This window comes from Harpegnathos saltator, unplaced genomic scaffold, assembly GCF_003227715.2.
Source record: "Harpegnathos saltator strain DR-91 unplaced genomic scaffold, Hsal_v8.6 scaffold694, whole genome shotgun sequence".
NCBI classification, from domain to species: domain Eukaryota; kingdom Metazoa; phylum Arthropoda; class Insecta; order Hymenoptera; family Formicidae; genus Harpegnathos; species Harpegnathos saltator.
Window position 1 is genome coordinate 2,186,291 of NW_020230531.1, and position 19,181 is coordinate 2,205,471.

Genomic DNA, 19,181 nt, shown 5'->3' on the forward strand with positions numbered 1-19,181 from the left:
CGAATTCGCCACGGTGACTTCTCCGGGGAAATTTCCAAGAGCGAAAGTGGGTACTAGCTAGAGGGAGGGAGGGAGGGAGGGAGGGAGGGGTCAAGAATTTGTTAACAGAATTAGGCGCAAGCGCGAGAGGTTTTGTGTCGCCTCTCTCGCACGCACCGGTCTCATTTCTTCGCACTTGGAGGTGAAATGCCGGCGATTGTGCCGCGGCATCCATGACGAAGCGCGCGCAGGAGGCAGGCCGGGCAGAGAAGCGGGGGAGTCGACTCTCTCTTTCTCTCTCTCTCTCTCTCTCTCTCTCTCTCTCTCTCTCTCTCTCTCTCTCTCTCTCTCCGAATCGCTCGAATTAAATTATCGGATTTAATCCGAACGGCCTTGATGGCTCGCCTGGCAGGCGCGGACGCTGCGGACCGCTGCGCGAGTCGCCGGTATCGGCGGATATCGTCTCGAGGCGCGGAGAGATCACTCGCGTGACTCGGCTTAATGAACGAGAAAGACCACCGGGCTTCCTACTGATTAATTTGTTTGCTCGCGCGTTGAATTATTCGCGAAAATTCGCAGGCGGCACGTGTAATTAAGATGTTCGATGCACGGTACGAGACGTGGGATGGACGCGCGCGCGATGATGGGCGCGTTGATGTATCCGCTTCGCTTCACTCGCACAATTTTTCACAGTTGACAGGAAAATCGTAAGGATAGGATTGCTTCTCTCGGCAGAATGTTTAACGTGCCGCTGTGAAACGTATGACTGTATAAATATTGTGTGTGCCGTAATTGCAAAAGAATACTTGGGCACATGCTGTCTGTTTGATTGGCGTGCCCGGGGGAGAAAAATATCGCTCCTCTCTTATTTCAATATAAATGAAGCGTGTTTCGATAGGTAGCTCCGAGGTGTTTTTCTCTCCTTCGAATAATTTCAAGAGGAACGAGACGCGCGCGTTGTAATATCTCCTCTCCTCTCCCTCACTTCTCTCTCTCTCTCTCTCTCTCTCTCTCTCTCTCTCTCTCTCTCTCTCTCTCTCCATCCTTGTGTATCTTACTCATCGTATATTACTACCATATTTGCATTGTAATACACTCGTTGAGTGTTTTCGCATTTTTAGCACGTTGGAGAAGAAATACGTCCATCTCACACATCTGTCCTTTTTATCTTTGCAACACGCAGTCGTTTAAATAGCTCTCTTCCGGAATAATATCAGGTGGAGCATAATGGGTCCTTAAGCTGACCTTGGTGTTTAACATCGCGACTAGAAACTGGCACGAGACCGCTCGCCAGGGCTTCAAACCTCCAAAGAGATGTATCGCGTCGATAATGATCGAACAATCGTCGGTATTCGTCGGGGCTGTACAGGAAACAAGAAGGCAGAATTTCACAGCGTCCTTGAGGATTGCGTGACACGTCTAGTCAGCGGCGCATGTAGTCGAGAGCCGGGCTGTCGGATTATTCAGTGCTGGATGAGCCTTGTACAGTCGAATCGGTCTATGTGTTTTTTTCACCACGAGTGTAAGTCAAACGTCAAGCGAAGGGGCTGCTTGTGAGAGAGGAGGAGGAGAGCTTACAAATCGTTTGTTCAATTCAACCGGTAAATGCTTATTCAGGTTTACATATTTATTAGGAAGGATTTGGTAACGGAGGTCCCGCTCTGACTTGTATAACGTCATCTAGGATGTACATTGGATTAATGGCGAAGGCTACGCTAATCTCAGCTTGGTGTCCATTAAGATAAAAAAAAGTCGCCCATTAGTAAGCTTTATTATCTTTAGCCATAGAGGATAACGACTCGTATTCACACCACTGTACCGGATCGCTGATGTCTTTCGTCGTGAAAAGGGGGACTCTCTCGCGTTAGCTTTGAACAGGTTTGGACAAGTTGTGAGAGAAAAACCGGTATGCTTTCGTATGCGGGTGTGGTGGGAGGGAGGGAGGGAGGGAGGGAGGCATTTTCTCTGCTGGTTATTCGGTGGTTATTCCTGTCGAAATCCAGTCGCAACATCGGAAATAAAATTAGAAAACGACAATGCAGGTGATCGTACTCGAGCGCGTTTGGAAATAACTGAAAAGACATTCGCGCGAATATCATCGAGAATTCATCGAATCAGCGAGTCGGCGGTTGAGTACAATTTTCTTGGTCGGACGAAAGGTCCCGACACATTTTCCTAAAGACTTTCCCGTGCGAACGTCAACATCCGACTTACATTGAACCGTGCGAAATCTGTCGAACGCGCGACACTTGCGACGAAAATTCGCGGGCTGATCGGCCGCGCGACTAATTTTCGCGTCTCGCGAGAGAAAGAAAAACGAAGTCGATTCTACGAGGCATTAAATCGCGCGGACATCCGTCATGCTCTCTCTTTCTTTCTCAGCGCCATTTTTCACCGATTATTCTCGGTTTAGCGCGTTGTTTCGCGCCGCGACGGTCGCAGTAAATCTCGCGCGCGCGCGAGAGTAATTTCTTTATCGTTCCCGCGTTGTTTTCCTCTCGTCGGTGAGAAGGAGAGAGAGAGAGAGAGAGAGAGAGAGAGAGAGAGAGAGAGAGGTATTTTTCACACGTCCTTTGCTATCTAGCGACCTACGCGGAGATCCCCGGCTTGCTCCTCGGTGCGAAGCAGCCGCACTTTTTCTCGGGTGTCGGGAAGACTGTTGAAATGTGTAGCGAGTGACACCCATACGCGTACATACACACGCACGTACGCACGCATGCATTAGACTGTCCTTTTCAATTGTGCTTGAAAAAGGCGTCTCCTCTTCTCGCTTCTTCAAAGCGCGCGTCTACGCACTCATTTATCTTTACCGCTTATATATATGGTGACGTCGGTACCATCGTTGGCATCATTTGCATCTCACTCTTCCCCTTATCGAATGCTACTTTGAACATTCGATGACCACGTGATTCTCTACTACTTGGCAATAGGGGAAGTTATCAGAGAGCGAGAGAGAGAGAGAGAGAGAGAGAGACACATTTCGTGCTCGACCAAAAGAGTAACGAATCGGCCGGATGGGCCTCTTCCGATTGAAGTATCGTAACACACTTTACTCGCGTGTTCACGCACGCACGCACGCACGCACACACACGACGCTCTAGGCACACCAGTGGCACAAGATGTGTTGTTTTAGGCCAAGCAAAGTGCCATAACCTCGGCATAACGCCGTCTTACGGCCGAGCGCAACTCGCAGGGGTTTATCGTTTCGCTTGAAAAGGATGCGAAATCCTCGCCGCTCGCCGAGGAAACTGCACTCATAAACGCGACGGAGCGGAAAAGTATGTTTGCGCATTATACGCCGGGACGACGGCGTCCCGCGTTGCCGGCGACGTGTAATACGACGCCGACGTGTAATAAGACGACGTGCGGTCGCATCGTTCCGCACCGTTCAATCGCTTCTTCGTACGCGCGAACTCCGCGCGAGGACTCGCACTCTGCGCGACGTACAATTTTTATCAGCGATCACTCCGCAGCAGCAGGTCCTCTCTCTCGCCGATAAGCCGGCTGAAAAGGCGAGCACATTATCACAATCGCGGCAAACATATTTTTGAGAAGCGTGTCGATGACCGGAGAGTGTATCTGGAGTGTTTAGCACGTGTATCTCCGTGTGTACTTTTTTTATATCGTTACATAAACGAGCCTGATAACCTCGGTAATGCGTAAATTACCTCCTCCGAGGTAGGACCGCACAAAATGATGATGAAATACGTGTAATTTGATCGCGAAGTCCCGGTGCGTGCGTTCATGCGCACGCGCGCACACACACACACACACACACACATATAGGGGGCTCTTTTGCTCGATAATTCTCAACGAACGATATGTATTTCGGGACTTGCCAGTTATAAGCATTGTTAATGGAATACGTTAGTTTAAAAATCCGTCGGATAAGGTCACCATGACTGGATTATACTGATGTTCTAAAATGGTGTTATTGCGATAAAGCCAAACGGAATTCCGATAAATCCATTCGTCCCATTTGATAGTGGTTTTGCGTGATAACACCCCCGACACGAACAAATCTGGAGATAAAAACAATCTCGTGTGTCTCTCTGCGGCTCTACGTATTCAATTAATTGAATGAAAATGAAAAATCGAGCATTTTTAGGCGATGATCGTGGAGCTGCGCACGTGTGGTGTCGCCGTTTATTAGACAGGCAGGTACAGCCAGGTAAAATCGTGAGATACGAAATCTCGTTTTTCACGAGAGTGCACGTGCACTCTCCGTACAGGATATTGCGAGCGACGTTTGTGGAACGCTTGTGCGCGCACCGAAAGGCTCGAATTTAGACAGCGATCATGACCTCTCATTGATCGTACAACGCGCGACCATTATGTCCTATCTAGATATTCTTCGGCCATTTAAAATTAACCTTCAGTTCTCTCTCTTTCTCTCTCTCTCTCTCTCTCTCTTTCGTCCTATCTGGCTCCGTGCTTTTTCTCCATATGCAAAAGTTCGATATTGATGACGGCGAATTAGTGCGCATGTTTTACGGTTCATTAGGCGGTATTAATATTTCACAGGTGAATAGATATGAGAAATTGCGAGACACAGCGAGGAAAAGTCAGTGTCAACGCGCGATGCGTAAAACTCGCCCCGAGCGATCGGCGAACTAATATCGCGAGCGATCCTCGCGAACGATAACACGTGCGTATCGCGGCTGCATTGTTACGCATATCCCTGTGACGCGCGCGTCCGCATCGTTTAGATGCGTACACAGGCGTAATCGGCCATTTGCGGGAAACGGCGGCGGGTGGATGGTAAGACAAGGCAGAGAGAAAACAAGCGGCGTCCGTCCAATTGTTGTGTACGAGCCGGCGCGGCGCGAGCGACACCGTCCGCTTAATTGTTGATATTAATTAAGCCGCATCGCGGTAGATTGCAATTAATTCTCGCGTGGGTGGCGATGCGCGACATCATTCTGTCGTTCCCTCCCGCTTCTTACGTTACATACCCATTCTATGATGTTTTCTCTTCCTCGCCGCCGCTTCTCCTCTCGTCTTCGTCACTCTCGTCGTCCTCTTTAGTCACGTAGCGGCAGTAAAACCCACCGCTTCTTTATGCCACTTTAATTCTCGCTTATGCTCCCGCACGTAATTGGCACGTTGCTCGCCGTATCTTCGATGTACTGAATTATTTCTCTGTACTGATGACCGCTCATTACTGTCATTAGCGGTCGCCCGATTTCATGAAACTGTTCGTGAGTCGGTCGTCATTAGCTGCTTTTCGACTCGTCGCAGTTTCGCGTGCAGTTCTTTTTTTTTTTTTCTTTTTCTTTCTCCTTCTTTTTTCTCTTTTCGAAAGGCCACGCAGGTATAATTTATGAAGTATTTCTTTTCGCGTGCTGCAAAAAATTATCACCGACATTTCGAAAAACCGGATTCTATTGGGTAGCACTTTGATGAAACGTTTAAATAAAAAATAGCGAGGGGGGAAAAAACAGGATCTTATATTCGCCAGTTTATTTCTTCGCACTTTTATTTTCGAGATGAGATGTGGTCAATAAATTATTCGCCATTATAATCAGTTCCAGTCGCAGGTAACGGCAAAATATAAAATCGAGTTACTCAATCTGTCATTTACCTAAAATATTTCACAGGCGTCCCGTAGAGGGGCGTCCGATCACGGACGCGATGTAAATTCCCGTCGACGACGATAAAAGTAACGTCATCCGGACACAATCGTTTTGCATTTTGCGAGATTACGTATTCGCCACTGCCGTTAACACTGTGTCGTTTTTCGTAATATCAATCGGCTCTCACTTCCTATCGAATTTCAAGGGCGCTTCGCGCACGCACATCTTACTCGTCTCGGATATTACGATAATGCCACTCGCGTAGCGTATCGGCGCGGTCGCCTCGTGCTCGATTTCGCAAACGGCGAATAAATTTAACCGCCGTCGAATCTCCTCATTTCTCCCTGTACGTGCCCGATGAAATCGGGCGTGCCACGTCGGAAAGAGAGCACCGCCGATCGCTGCGCGATTTAATCAAGCTTCCCTTATTAAACACTTGGGTTCCCTAATCTGATTTTACAAGCAGCTGTTTTCTAAAGTGGAGTCTATCGCAGGTTTCAGTGTTTGCACGCCAAATTAATTAATACGAGCAATGTGTGACATGTTACTTTTTATGCGATGCTTTCTAAAAATAATTTATCCTTGTATGTTTGTGTGTGTTTTTTTTCTTCTTCTTTTTTTTTTATGATTTCTGGTAATTTTAGCTCAAGGTCTTTTAGCTCAAGTCCGAGTGTTAAACTTCCATTAAAAAAACAAAGAGAAAAGTTTCTTCGTCACTTTTACAACGCTTATAAAACGAACGATTTTATTTCCGCGTGTCAATTTTGACTCCCCGATCCGGTTTTTAGTTAGGTATTTAGTTTCAACATTTTACTTCTGAATTGGAGATATAAAAAAAGAAACAGACAAATTTATTAGATGGCAGGTAACGGCCGCTAAGGGCACTTTGAACAGAACTGTAGTCTGTTAATATAGCTGCTTAATAACACGATTCGGTAATACGATAAATGGCATTAGTTATCGCAGAAGAAGGGAATAATCTTCGTGACTTGTAGCATGGTCGCTCATAGTAGCAGCTAGATGAAAATTTCGTGCTACAGCCGGCGCGGTGTGGTGTAGCTGTGATATATGTGATACACAATGTAGCACAAGGCCACTCTCCCGATAATCCTCTTCTCGGCTGTGGACGTCGTGTAAATCTCCTCGGACGTCTTTTTCACGCTCCTCGCCTCGACCGCTCGCGGTTAAAACGTTACATCGCTCGTAGCGTCGACCTGGGGATTTGTTTTTGCAATTATACAGCCGCTAATAACGCACACGGCTCGTTTTGAGGCGTGCGCGGGATAATGAAACGACCGTGAATCGTGGCGGAGCGAGATGCGAACAATTAATTCGATGGTTTCGAGAGCGGTCACGGAGAAGGAAGTCGCTGCGTTCGGTGTTCCCGCAAGGAAACCGAGGAAAATTACGGTAATACAGCGATCGGTCCGCTGGCTGCGCTGGTTTTTACGAGCGCTGTAACGCCGAGCAAAGAAAACGGACTCTGTTATTGTGAAACGTGGCGCGTAGCGAAGTGAGGGAACATTTTCAGGAGCTTCCCAGATATTTGCAGAATTTCGTCGTTCGCGGAGAGTGTTCCGCCGGAAATATTTTTATCTCGCGTTACTCGGAATATCGAGCCATCTCTAGTCGAGTTGTTTATGTTACTCCTTCCATAGCGATGGATTCCGAGGCGTTGCGCCAACGCTATTAAAAATTTAGGAAAGCAAAGATGACAGAATGTGGCGTCGACGTTCGCCCTGGGGGAGCCCGGTCTCTTATTTTTGGAACGCTCCCGAAGTCTCGAGATAGATTAACGCGATCCTTATTTCGCGCGAAACATTCGCTCGAAAAACCACAACATCGCAGCGCGTGGCCTATATTTCATTCCCGCTCATATCTCTCTCTCTCTCTCTCTCTCTCTCTCTCTCTCTCTCACACACAAAGCATCGTTTGCGCCGAAAATTTTATATATCAAGCAGCCCGCCCTCGCCTGATTGGCTCCGGCAAAGTTGCGGAAAGGCGGCTCCCTCGCGCGAAACAGTGTCGCACAGTTTGCGCAGTTTGCGCGTTTGGCACAGCCGGGATAACTCTTCTCTCGCGCGCGGCGCGCGATCGATGAAATTTTCATTTCATGCGTCCTACGCCGCCACGTCAGAATCTCTCCCGCTTGCGAAACCGAGCACGCATGACCGAACAATCGAATCGACTTTTAAACAGCTACCCGTGCCGTCGACCTGTCGCGCGCGCGCGCGCACGTTGTTTGTCGCGTTTCGGTTCTGTCTCGCTTCTTCTCGCGGGGCTCGCGCGCGCGCGCGCGCGCGCGCCTACGAAAGTGGGCCACAATGTGTTTGAAAAAGGAACCTGCTAGCAAGTTCTGTCTGGACAGTGGCAGCTTTGGCGCGCACTCATGCATACTTAAAGACCATCGCGTGCGGCTTTATCTAAGCCCGCATAAGCATATCGCGCAAATATCTCGAAATCAACGAAACGTTCAGTAATAAACATGTTGCAAACATGTTGACGGGCTTGCTTACGAGGGAACTCGGATTTTTGCGGACTTGAAGCAGTTACCCGATCGGCCACTTCCCTCCCCCCCCCCCCCCCCATTTTCAATCCGCTCCGTTCGCGGAAACAACTCCGCTCTCTGCGACGATCTGCGTCGCGGTTTATCGGCCGTTAATTAACCGCGCGGTGCACGTCAATAATAATTACGACAGACGTCGCGTTCTTTCTCCTAACGAGCCCCGCACATGCGTCTCCCACGTGCGGACCCGCGCTTTTGCACGTGACGTACGAAGACGCGAGGAGCGGCGAGGAGCGGCGAGGAGGGGACAACGGGCGCATTGTCCCGGGGAAATCGTCTCGGTAGCGCGAGCAATCCCGCGTCCTCCCGGCGAACCGACCGATCAGCCGTGCGTGTCCGATGTAAACGGCGGTGTAATGTCGCCTTACATCTGGCGATCAGACGTGTCGGGAATACGACTTGGGCGCGTTTAGCCCGAAGACCGCGACTCGGTTCTCAGCTCGAAGCGCAAACTCGCAAGCAGCACACGAGTGACGGTAATTGGCGACGCGCTCGCGGCCGAAATTGGGTCACATTTTTCGAACTGCCTTGACTGCCAGAGGGCTCGCCGCGCGCGATTTTACGAGCCGACCTGTCGTTCCCGGCCGGCCGAGGCATCAGCCGGGGAAACGTCGTTGGACGGGCTTCTCCCTTTGATCGCCAGCGGAAACCTCCGTTTTTTCTTTTTTTTTATTGCGAAACAACACGGATCGGCTCACCACGGCGTGGCGTCCGCTGTAACGAGACGAGGAGGCGCGTTTGAAACGCTTTGGCGCTTCGCAACAGGCTCGTTAGTTACCGCGCGGCGTGTAATAATTGAAATTGGCCTTGCAGCACGATGCGATTAATTCCATCGCCGCGCATTTAGAAGACGATGTATGACCGCCGCGCGCCGCGCCGCGAGCCCGGCGATGAATCTGTTTTGTGTTTCGCGCGATCGCAGGGAAATCGGACGCAGGGAGGCGAGAAACCTCGGCGAGCCGAAAGCGCGCGCACGGTTGTTGCGGCTAATTGGGAAAGTTTCTCTCTCGGTACCCTTCGATCGGGGCGATACTCGCGCGTTGTATCGCGCTGATACATGCCGGGCTTCCCAAGCTGATCGGAGTTACGCGTGGGAGAAGAAGCGTGAGTGGATGGAGAATTGCTTAATTCCGCGGCGCTGCCGTCTCTCAGCTGCAAGCAGCAGCGAAGACGTCCTCGTGATTTAGTCACGTCGCCATTCACAGGACGATAACGAAAGCAACGAAAAATGCCGCGCAAATCATGCGCAATTGAGCCGCACCTCGCGCGAAATTTCCGGACCAAGACCATTAACGCACAAAGTGAATACGCGCACGCGTATTCTCGTGCGAGGACCGAAGCTTGTAAAGCGAAGTCACTTACCCGTGCGGGACTCGCGCGCGCGGCAATTTTGCGAGAAATTTTGCGAATAACTCTAGGCGTATTGCCGACCGTTTCGCAACTTCGTTAGCGGCGAAATGCGAAGGGCCGGCTCTGTGTGTAGCCCTTCTGCTCCTCCGAGCACGGCACGTAAACCGACGCGCGCGCGCGCGCGCGCGCGGGTTTCCTATAACGGTTTCCTCCCGCGCGTTCGGAACACACAGCGTCAATTACCGGCCAACAAAGCGGAGCGTGGATAAATCGCGAAGCTAATAGCCCCTTTGTTCACCTGGATCTGGAGCGGCGCCTCCGCCGCCGCCACCGCCGCCGCCGTCGCGCGAACTCGCGATAAAATAAACGGGCGCAGCGCGTTTTATCGCACTTAACGAAGTTACTCGACGCCCATTGAATCGTAATAGGGTATGTAAGTAGCGCTGTCAACGACGAGGCGGGCGTTAATAAGGAAGGGGCGTTCTCGACCTTCGCGCGTTATCGCTATCGATCTTCTCCCGAGTAAACAGCTAATTACCAAAACGTGGCTTTCGGGATAGCCGTTCCTCTGCTCTCGAGTGTGCGCGCGCGCGCCTCGGAAGATAATCGACGTGGCGTGGTTAAGTTGATTAGAGAGAGTGCGACTGTGTGTGTGTGTGTGTGTGTGTGTGTGTGACTCACGATAGTGCATTGCGGAGACGCGGCGAGACAATGCGTCCACTTCAGGGCGACGCCTCGCGGCACCTCGCGGAGATTTGATCTTTTCTTCATCTTTTCGTCTCGCACATTGCGTCGGTCGAGCCGGCTAATCGCCGTTCGTTCCGATCGAGAACCGCGGCCGCTTTGGCGACGCCGAAGGAGAACGCCCGTCCGGCTGTCACGGAGAGAGGAGAGACCGCTTCTTTCTCTCGTACGCGCGCGCGTACGTATGAATGATCGAACCGCATTTGCGCACTTAATCGCGAACGTCGACAATCGCGGTTGATTAACGGAGCGCAGAATAGCCGGCGTAATGACGGCAATTAAAGGCGGGCGGCTGACGGTGACAACGCGTAATGTATTATACGCGGCGTTTTAGAGTTATCGGAACTCGCGATTTAATTAACGTGACGCCCATTAATTCCGGCCCATTGTGCCGCTGAATTGATTATGCGGAGTGTTTCGCGAGGTTTGCGTCCTCCCTACCATCTCTTGGCCAATAGTCGAGCTGGTGAAACAGGAAGAGAAGCCAGAGGACCTCGCCGTCGTGTTCGCGCTCGAACTCGAAAAATCGCCGCGGTCGGAGCCGTCGCGAGCGAGCGAGCCGATGAGACTCGACGACGCTCGACACGGAGCCCCGCGGACGTCGTCGGCGCGTTGCGGCCGTCGCGGATCAAAATGCCAAAGCCGCGCGATAAGTAACGCGCGCGAAGGGGCGCGCGCGAATAAAAAGCCCGCTTAAATATAGCGTGCGATTGGCACGGCGACGTGTTTGTGTAGATACGCGCGACCACGTCACTCTCGCGCGTCTTCTTTTAAGATCCCGTTCCGAGTGCGACAAACATACGATCCCGGCTGGCCGCCGCTGTTTATTCGCACGATCGCGATAAATGTCGCCGTGACGCGCGCGCGACACACGCGCGCTTCGCATTTTTCCCGCGGCGCGGCGGCGGCGGCGAGCCGTCGCGCGAGGATCGCGCCCACGCGCTCGCGTACCGCCGCGGTATGCTATTATCGTCGTCGTCGTTGTCGTCTCGATCTTGTTTGCGCTATGCAACCGCAAACGCGAGATTCCGCCCAAAACGTCCAAGCCGTCGTCGCGTCGCGTCGGCTGGCTGCGTGTGAGCGAGCGAGCGAGCGAGCGAATGCGCCGTCGAGAACGTCGCCAATTCTCCGGCCACCTCAATTATAGAATATCGCGCACCTAAGAAGCGACATCCGCGAGTCCGCGACCGAAAATTCCCTCGAGCTCACTCGGCGCTGAATGCCGCGGCTAATGGCGGCTACGTACGCGGAAAACGCGCGCGGTCCCGCTCTCCCCCTTTAGCTCTGTCCTTCTCTCCTGGTCGCTGGGCGAGACGGGGTGCGCCCAACTCGATTTTGTATCGACGGCGCGCGCTTGCGAGAGTTGCGGGCGTTTTTCTCGCCGAGCACCGTTGTATTGTTCCATGTGCGCGTGCGATTGCTACCGTAACTTCGTACGCGTACCTTCCCGTAAATTGCGGCGCACTCTCGGCGCATGTATTACAATTTTCCATATTACCTTGTGTTGCGAACTTCTCGCCAATAGAGATTCGAGCGGAGCCGACGCGACACGGCGATTCGGACGCGCGCGCGCGCGCGCGTCGCAGCGGGAACGGCGCGGAATTATAAAGAGGTCTGGTCCGGCCCGGGCTGCATCGAAACGATGCATTACGCTGGGAGCTGCAGGCTGCGATCGATCCGCGACGTGCCGTGGGCCGATTATCGATTTGTCGCGCGGCTTTCGTCGTCGTCGTCGTCATCGTCATCGTCATCGTCGAGTAACTCTTTCGTAACTCGATTCGTAAGGATGACTTTATAAGTGAAACACACACACACACACACACGCACACATGCGCACACAGCCGCTCCGCTGTTCGCTCGCACGGGAGAGGTTTCTCCCGTGTCCCTGGAAACTCTCGTAGTACTTCAACGACTTCGGTACTTCACTTTCTTCATTTAACGGACCATTTATGGGCGACGCCGGCGCTTGAACTTTCAGCCGCTTTTAAATACCTCGGGGGAGGCCGCCTGGCTTCGTTTATATGCGAAGTGCGTCGTAAATCTTCGTTCGCATCGGCGCTAGGGAATCGGATTGAGGGCTACCGCTACTTAGAAGCTTGCGCAAGCATACTCGTCAAGATGGCACGCGCGATTTCGGTGCATTCGGCTGATCGATGCTTGGGGGACAAGCTCGCGCGGTCAACGTTTTCCCGGGGCCCTTTGAGCGGAGCTCCCGAAAAAAAGGAAAACAAACACAGAAGCGGACAGCTCCCGTGGAAAGAAGAGAAGAGCAAACTCACCTGCGGGCCGCCTCGCTCGCGTTTTCATGTCGCGTCGGAGCGAAATTCTCAGCTGGATTTTTATCGCGACGCCGTCGGCCGCATATTTTCGTGACATACGTCCTTAGTGTGTCGCATACATAATTTACGCGTCTTTGTTCCGGTAATTATTGTCGCGACTGACAATGGACAATGGCGCGTTTAATGTATCATTATGAAAAGAAATATTCGTCCATCGTGCATTGTCGTCCGCCGCGAGACGCGGCTTTGTGGAACGTCGGTTATGAAATATGGATATTGCAGTAACGATACACAATGAAAGGCGAGAGAGACGCGCGCGCGCGTGCAATCCGTCTCACATGCTCTCGTCGCAAATCGTGTTCCTGTTTGTTATCCATCGATTACCGCGGGCGAAGATGCAGGCGGTGCGATACTCACGAACCAGCCAACGGAGGCGCGCTTTTCGTCGATGCGGCCGTGGTTGCGTGAGCGATAATCGGCCGAGCGAGGGGAAGAAAAAAAGATAGCGACCGTCGCTCCCCCCTCCCCCCCCCGATACTCCCGTCTCTCCCTGGATTTCCCAAGCGAGAAAAAAATTTGACGTCGCCACATCGCCGACACTCGCGCATAAAATGCGCGGTATAATGTTCCTCGGGGTCATTGTTTACGGCGACTCCTTTCAGGCTCGGAGATTAGGTCGCGGCCATGAACTCTTTTAAAAATTGTAAACACTTTTTTCCGGCCGTACGCATCGGGAAAAATATGCTCACCTGCGTCGTTTCCGATCTCGTCGCGACGCGCACCTCCGCGAAGATGGAGACCGCGATGGGGACCGCGAGGGAGGAAGAGAAGAAGGGATCCTAGAGGAGAGCTCGCCACGAAGTCTCAGCGAGTCGCGGGCCGACTGCCAGGAGACTTCGCCAAGAGAAAAAGGGTTCTCGGAAGGAGAGAGGCTCCCTGCCGCGCTGGCTGCGCTTTTCGAGGGCCTCGTCGGGGCAAGACCGCTTGCCAAATCGCATGAACGAGTTAATTGAGTAATGCCTGCCGTCTGTGACGTAGCCGGCTATTTTCGCCGAGCGGCTGCCGTATCGTGCTATCGTGAATCCTCTAGCCCTTGGGTTAGCGCGAGCTGTTACTCGGCATTCATAGAGTGCGATTGGTCCTTTAAAGTCTCGAGGGTTCATCGTCGGCACCAGCGGCGGTCGGTCGCATCGTCCTTTGCCGCTGTTGAGACGTTTCGAATTCCGATGAGCCTCGAATCTGCCACGCTCTCCGTCGCCAAGAGCCGCAACCATAGAGACTCGCAGCCTCTCGCGACTTACCGTCGCGCGAATAGCTTTCTGCTGATAACATTGTTCTGCGGAAGTTGGCACAAAGCGAGATATCATTTCGCGAGGCTTACGCGAAGACATTCGCCCGACGAATATCCCGGCAGCTTGCTCGGCAAGCAAGAAAAAGAAATATGGACAGACGTTGGGAAACGAGAACCCTCCCGGCAGCTTCTCACGTACGCTCGCCATTTAAAGAGCAATCAAGGATTATCGCCGATCGCCGTGCGGCGTTATGGAACTTATTATATATAAGTCGCGTTCGTGTTCCTTCCTCCCCTTTTTTTTTCTTCATGCGTTTTTATTAACAAGTGATGCGCACTTGCGGAAAAATATGATCTCCCGTGTAAATTACTGTGGATGTTTACACGCTGAAACCACTCATAAATGTTAGACAATCGTCGGTATTAATATTTATATTAGTTCGTGAGTATACACACGTTTCCTGCGTGACGTGGAGCGCGATGACCCAGCGGTCAATAGCGAGCGTCGAGAACGGCGAAAATGCAACATATACCCGAGTGAACACTGTTGAGCGAATGATTTATGGTCGCCGATCAATCGGACACGGGCATTTTTCTAAAAAGCCTTCCTCTTTCCTCCGTTAGATGCACGCGTTTCTCTCTCTCTCTCTCTCTTTCTCCCCCTCCTCTTTTTCTCTCCCTCCGCCTCGAGCCACCGGGAAGTTTCGAGTGAATTTCCTCGCGATCGGACCACTCAATCTCCGGCTGCCACGCCAGCTAGCTGACACTGAGTAATTTGTTATTTCCGCCCACACGTGGACCCGCGGCCTGCCGACGAACGCCGGCCGTCTAATAATAAGCCGGCCGATTCGGGGCGGCCGCGAGTCTCTTGTTTATCAAAACAAATTTTTATTCGGCCATCTACGGCGCCGGTCGGCGGCGAGTCTCGTCGAGGCGAGATATTTACTCGGTATCGCGAATGAACCCGATGGGTTGCGACATTATTATTGGGCTCTCGCGATCGTGCGTCGGGTGTGAACGCAACTCACCGACCACCACCTCGTATATTGGCGTAGGAATTTTTCAAAACGCGCACTCGTTCCTCTACACACACCGGTTTCAACCGGAATCCGGCCAAGCCTTTTCCTTCAATAATAATAATAATAATAATAATAATAATAATAATAATAACAATAATGATAAGGATAATTATGATAACGATAATAATAATAACAATAACAATAATAATAATAATAATAACAATAATAATAATAAGGATAATGATGATGACGATAATAATAATAATAATAATAAACAGCAGACACGCCACGCGAGACGTCGATTAATCATGATTAATGATCATTATAAACGATCACTCACGGCGATGAGATTTCAGCCTCGCCTTAGCGAGCGCGTTTATCCGCGGCGTTCGTTTCTCGCGCTTGTTAGCGCCGAGAATCGCGGCGAAGTCGATCTCAACGTCGTCTGAAAAAAGCGTATGCTAATAAACGTCTGGTATTTTTCAATTATAATCTGATTAGGAACGATAACGATTCGCGAAGGCAGTGCGCCGCACGAGCAGGTGATACGTTCGAAGCGCGCGCGATTCGTCACATTACACCGTGTCTCGCTGTCACGTCTGCGATGATTTCCCCGCGACAGTTACAACGGGCTGTGTCGGCGGTGCACGATATGAAACATCGAGATCCTTCTTCTTATTCTCGCGCGTCCGGCGCGAATGTCGGCTTGATATGCCTCTCGAGACGAAAGCCGGCGCCAAAGTGAAATGCTTTTCGCGCTTGGTTTGTGTGCGCGTTGTTACTGCACATGGGTTAGCGACCTGTTACAAGGTCGACCACAAGCAAACAAATCATACTCGCATTTGTACACACTCGTATCATAATGTTGCACTTTCAGCGCCAACTCGCGTTAATAGCGCCGAGTGCGCTTTGTAGCGCCGCTACAATTCTCTTGATAGCTTCGTTAGCGCTTGTTATTCCTTCTGTCCCGACACGCTCGTTGATGCAAATATTTGCTGGATAATGCAGGATCAGCAGTGCCAGGGGAATCGATCAGGCGACTTGCCGCGAATCGCGTGATATTTCGGCTATCGTCAAGTGAGAGTTGTTGTCTCAGCGGCCGAAGGAGCGATATAGAGCTAGTCGTGAGGTAAACTTGTTATGGATAGCCGCGAAATCGCGCGACTTGCGCTCGGGAGAAACATTTTCTCATTTACGCGCGCGAATTACGGTTGACCGCTCAATTTGCGTGTCGAGAGGAATATTTTAATTTGTTAGGCGAATCCTCGCGGATTTGCAACTTACGACTTACTTTGCGGTAAGGCGCTTGTATCAGACGAATATCTCTCGACACTCCATGTACTAGGGATTTTTTGCCGATTTTTTTCCAAACAGATCGATTTGAAGATCGATTTGAATCACGGAGAAAAAGATCGATCTTTAAAAAATTGGTTTATAAAGAATCGATTTGAGAAAATCGATTTGAATCGGTATGCATGTAGAGTGAACCATTCATCAAAGTATATTATCTGTCAAACTTCTACACTCTAAAGTGACCTCGTGTACCTCGTGTAATTCGTATAGTTTAATATGAATTAAAGAAATCAAACATATGGTATTCTTTTGATTGTGTTCTGTATGTGTGTGTGGCCAGAACAAAATAGAAAAAGATCTTTAAATCTTTGTGCTAAGGATTTAATTAGTTTGATTAAACATTAATCAAGGGTTTTTAAACGTTATTAAATAAGAAATCACGTTTACTATTATATGCATATACATATGTATATAATATATACTATTATATGGAGTGGCTGTGATTGATTCGCGCGTTTCGTTCCGCTGAAAATTCTCGGCCATGGGACATCGGTCTAAAAGCAACATAATGTGCATTGTGCAACCATTGAGTGAGTTCAAATGTTACAGCTAAAAGAAGTAAAAAAAAAAAGAAAAGACTATGTTACCAGTAGAGACTGAAAAAGTCGTGTTGGCGATTTTCCGAATTTACAGATCGACCCTTGAATCGATTCAGTCCCAGAAAGATCGATTTCAAATCGATCCTTTAGGCTCCGATGAATCGGTCTTCGATTAAATCGATTTAAGATCAGCGTCCCTACCACGTACCACAACGACGCCGATGCGGAAGAGAGAGGTCGCCGTGCGGAGCGTCGCGAAGAGCGGCCGGCTGGCGCGAGAGACAAAAAGTTTCAAATCCGGATTCGACCGCGAGCGGCGGCTTCTCCTCCGTCGCCGCTGGAGACGTCGCCGTCAGCGTCGACATTTCGGAGTGCGAACACGTGCGCGTCCTGGCGAATGGCGAACGCGCGCGCGCGTCCATGCCGATACGTACGCATTCGAAATGATCCGAAATCTCCGGGCGCGCGCGCGCGTGCATCGATCAGCGCTCGACTCGGTTGATTAGGTCGCTTTATGGCGGACGGCCCCCGGATGGATTTCCATATCGGTAGCTGGAGAAACCAGCACGCGTGCAGGAACTATTAGATGTTAACACGCGTATCCGGTGAATTGCGTTTCGCGCGGTGAAACGTGACTCACGCGCAGGAAGCCTCGCTCCCGAATCTCTCACGTTCGTCTAGTTTTTCACCCGTGAATTATTTCGTGTTTGAGAGCGATTAATGCGCGCTACTCTGCAATTTTACATCGCGTTATTAGCGGACTGCGCGCGCGTGCGCGCACGCGTGCATAAGCACGCCGTGTAATGATTTCTGATCAATATACTGTTTACTCTAGCGCTCGAATAAGAAATGATCGCATGTCGCGGAATGCAACATGGTTATTATGCGCTACTACAATATGGCGTGTCCGCGATACCGATAATTTATTCCGATATCTATCGCCGTGCATACGTGCGTGTCTCTCCTGTTCGTGCCCCCTCCCCCTCTTTGTCTTTCAATGTGTATACAAAATCGTAGCGACGTGATGTATTAATTAACGTAAAAGACGAGCCGCTGTCGCGTTGAATGATGCAACGCAAACACCTGGTTACGAGGGTCACTTTCGGATACCCATTTCTCTCTTCTTAGCGTGGTTATGTAAGTGTTATTGCGAATAATACGTATCAACTGTGCTGTAACACGTGTCCAACGTCCAAATTTATCGCGAGAGATCGCGAGTAAACAAAAAACGGCGACTCCTTATGCTGACCAGAATTGTCAAATAGGTATTAGTGCGAAAGTAATCTACAAACACAAATATCGCAGCTCAAATATCAACGAACTTTGCGATGCTCGAAGGCCAAAAATATTTTCAACGTTTTGAGAAGAAGCGTGGCGAATTGACGCTGAGGACCACTTTTACGAAGTAATTCTATAAAAATTTGAATTTGTTGTCTCCCCGAGATGATTTTTCGGAGAACTTTGGTCATCTTTTGTGACGTTCCCGAAATCTTTAATGTCAGCCGGTTTCAAGTTACAAACCAAACGCTACTGTGTGTGTGTGTGTGTGTGTGTGTATAAAATTATTGTACAGCAGGATTCGCATCAGGACACTTGAGTCTTACTAGATCGCAGCAGTATTACAGCGTTTTTGTACAAATTTCATAGAGCACCAGTGATAAATCTGTATAATATGACGGGTCGCGTTGCCTTTCACTTATGGCGGTCCGCTTTTGGTTTTTGTTACAGACGCATATGCTGTTGATGGATGCTTTCCTCCAGAACAACAGATTGGATCATGTCTCGAGGGTAATGTCCTCGCATCCAACGTATCTGGATCATTTCCTTCGAACGCAGCATTTCATCCTCAGGGGTGACGGACCACTTCCTTATGACTACAGGCATCTCATTGCCATTATGGTGAGTACCTGTTCTCGTTTTTATCCCCTACAAAAAACTACGCCGCTGCTAAGCCAGGAAACCACCGTACGGTACATTGCTCTTCTTCTTGATTTTCCATTAATATAGATAATACGAATATACTAAACTTTTAGTTTTATTAATTTAGAGGAGGTTTCTTTCCTACGGTATATATAGATATTTCTTAGCTTTTCTGAGAATCGTTTCTGGAGGCTTCTCTTCTTTGTAAAATCTCCAGTTTGATGGAATCTTGTATACGATGAATGTGGAAAATTGTTGCTCGTTTATCTTCGCGACGATCGCGCAGTGTCCTCGCCTCTTCTCTGAAGTTCCCCGGTCATCCTCGATGAGCGGTAACGGGTCACCGAGTCGAAGGTTATCGCGACCGAGGAGCGACCGAGGAGTAAATGCAAGGCGTGTGTGCGTTTCGTAACGCCGCACGCGCGTTTCGCTCAGAAGGAGTCGGCGCGGACGTGTATAAAAAAATTAAACATTGACCGTTCCCCTTTATGATCTTCACCATCCGGCGATCGTTTACGAACATGTAGCCATTCGCGTAACATCCAGCTATTTTAGTATCAACACG

At 50.3% G+C, this 19,181-nt stretch overlaps 1 protein-coding gene across 3 annotated transcripts in view; it reads left to right on the plus strand.

Annotated features, from left to right (window-relative positions):
* Nucleotides 1–19,181, plus strand: part of Sesn (Sestrin) — a 201,487-nt gene that overhangs the window by 170,817 nt on the left and 11,489 nt on the right. For all 3 annotated transcript variants that reach the window (XM_025305322.1, XM_011151842.3, XM_011151843.3), the window contains exon 7: nucleotides 18,425–18,595. In XM_025305322.1, the coding sequence (XP_025161107.1) occupies nucleotides 18,425–18,595 (171 nt within the window). The remainder of the gene's footprint in view (nucleotides 1–18,424; nucleotides 18,596–19,181) is intronic.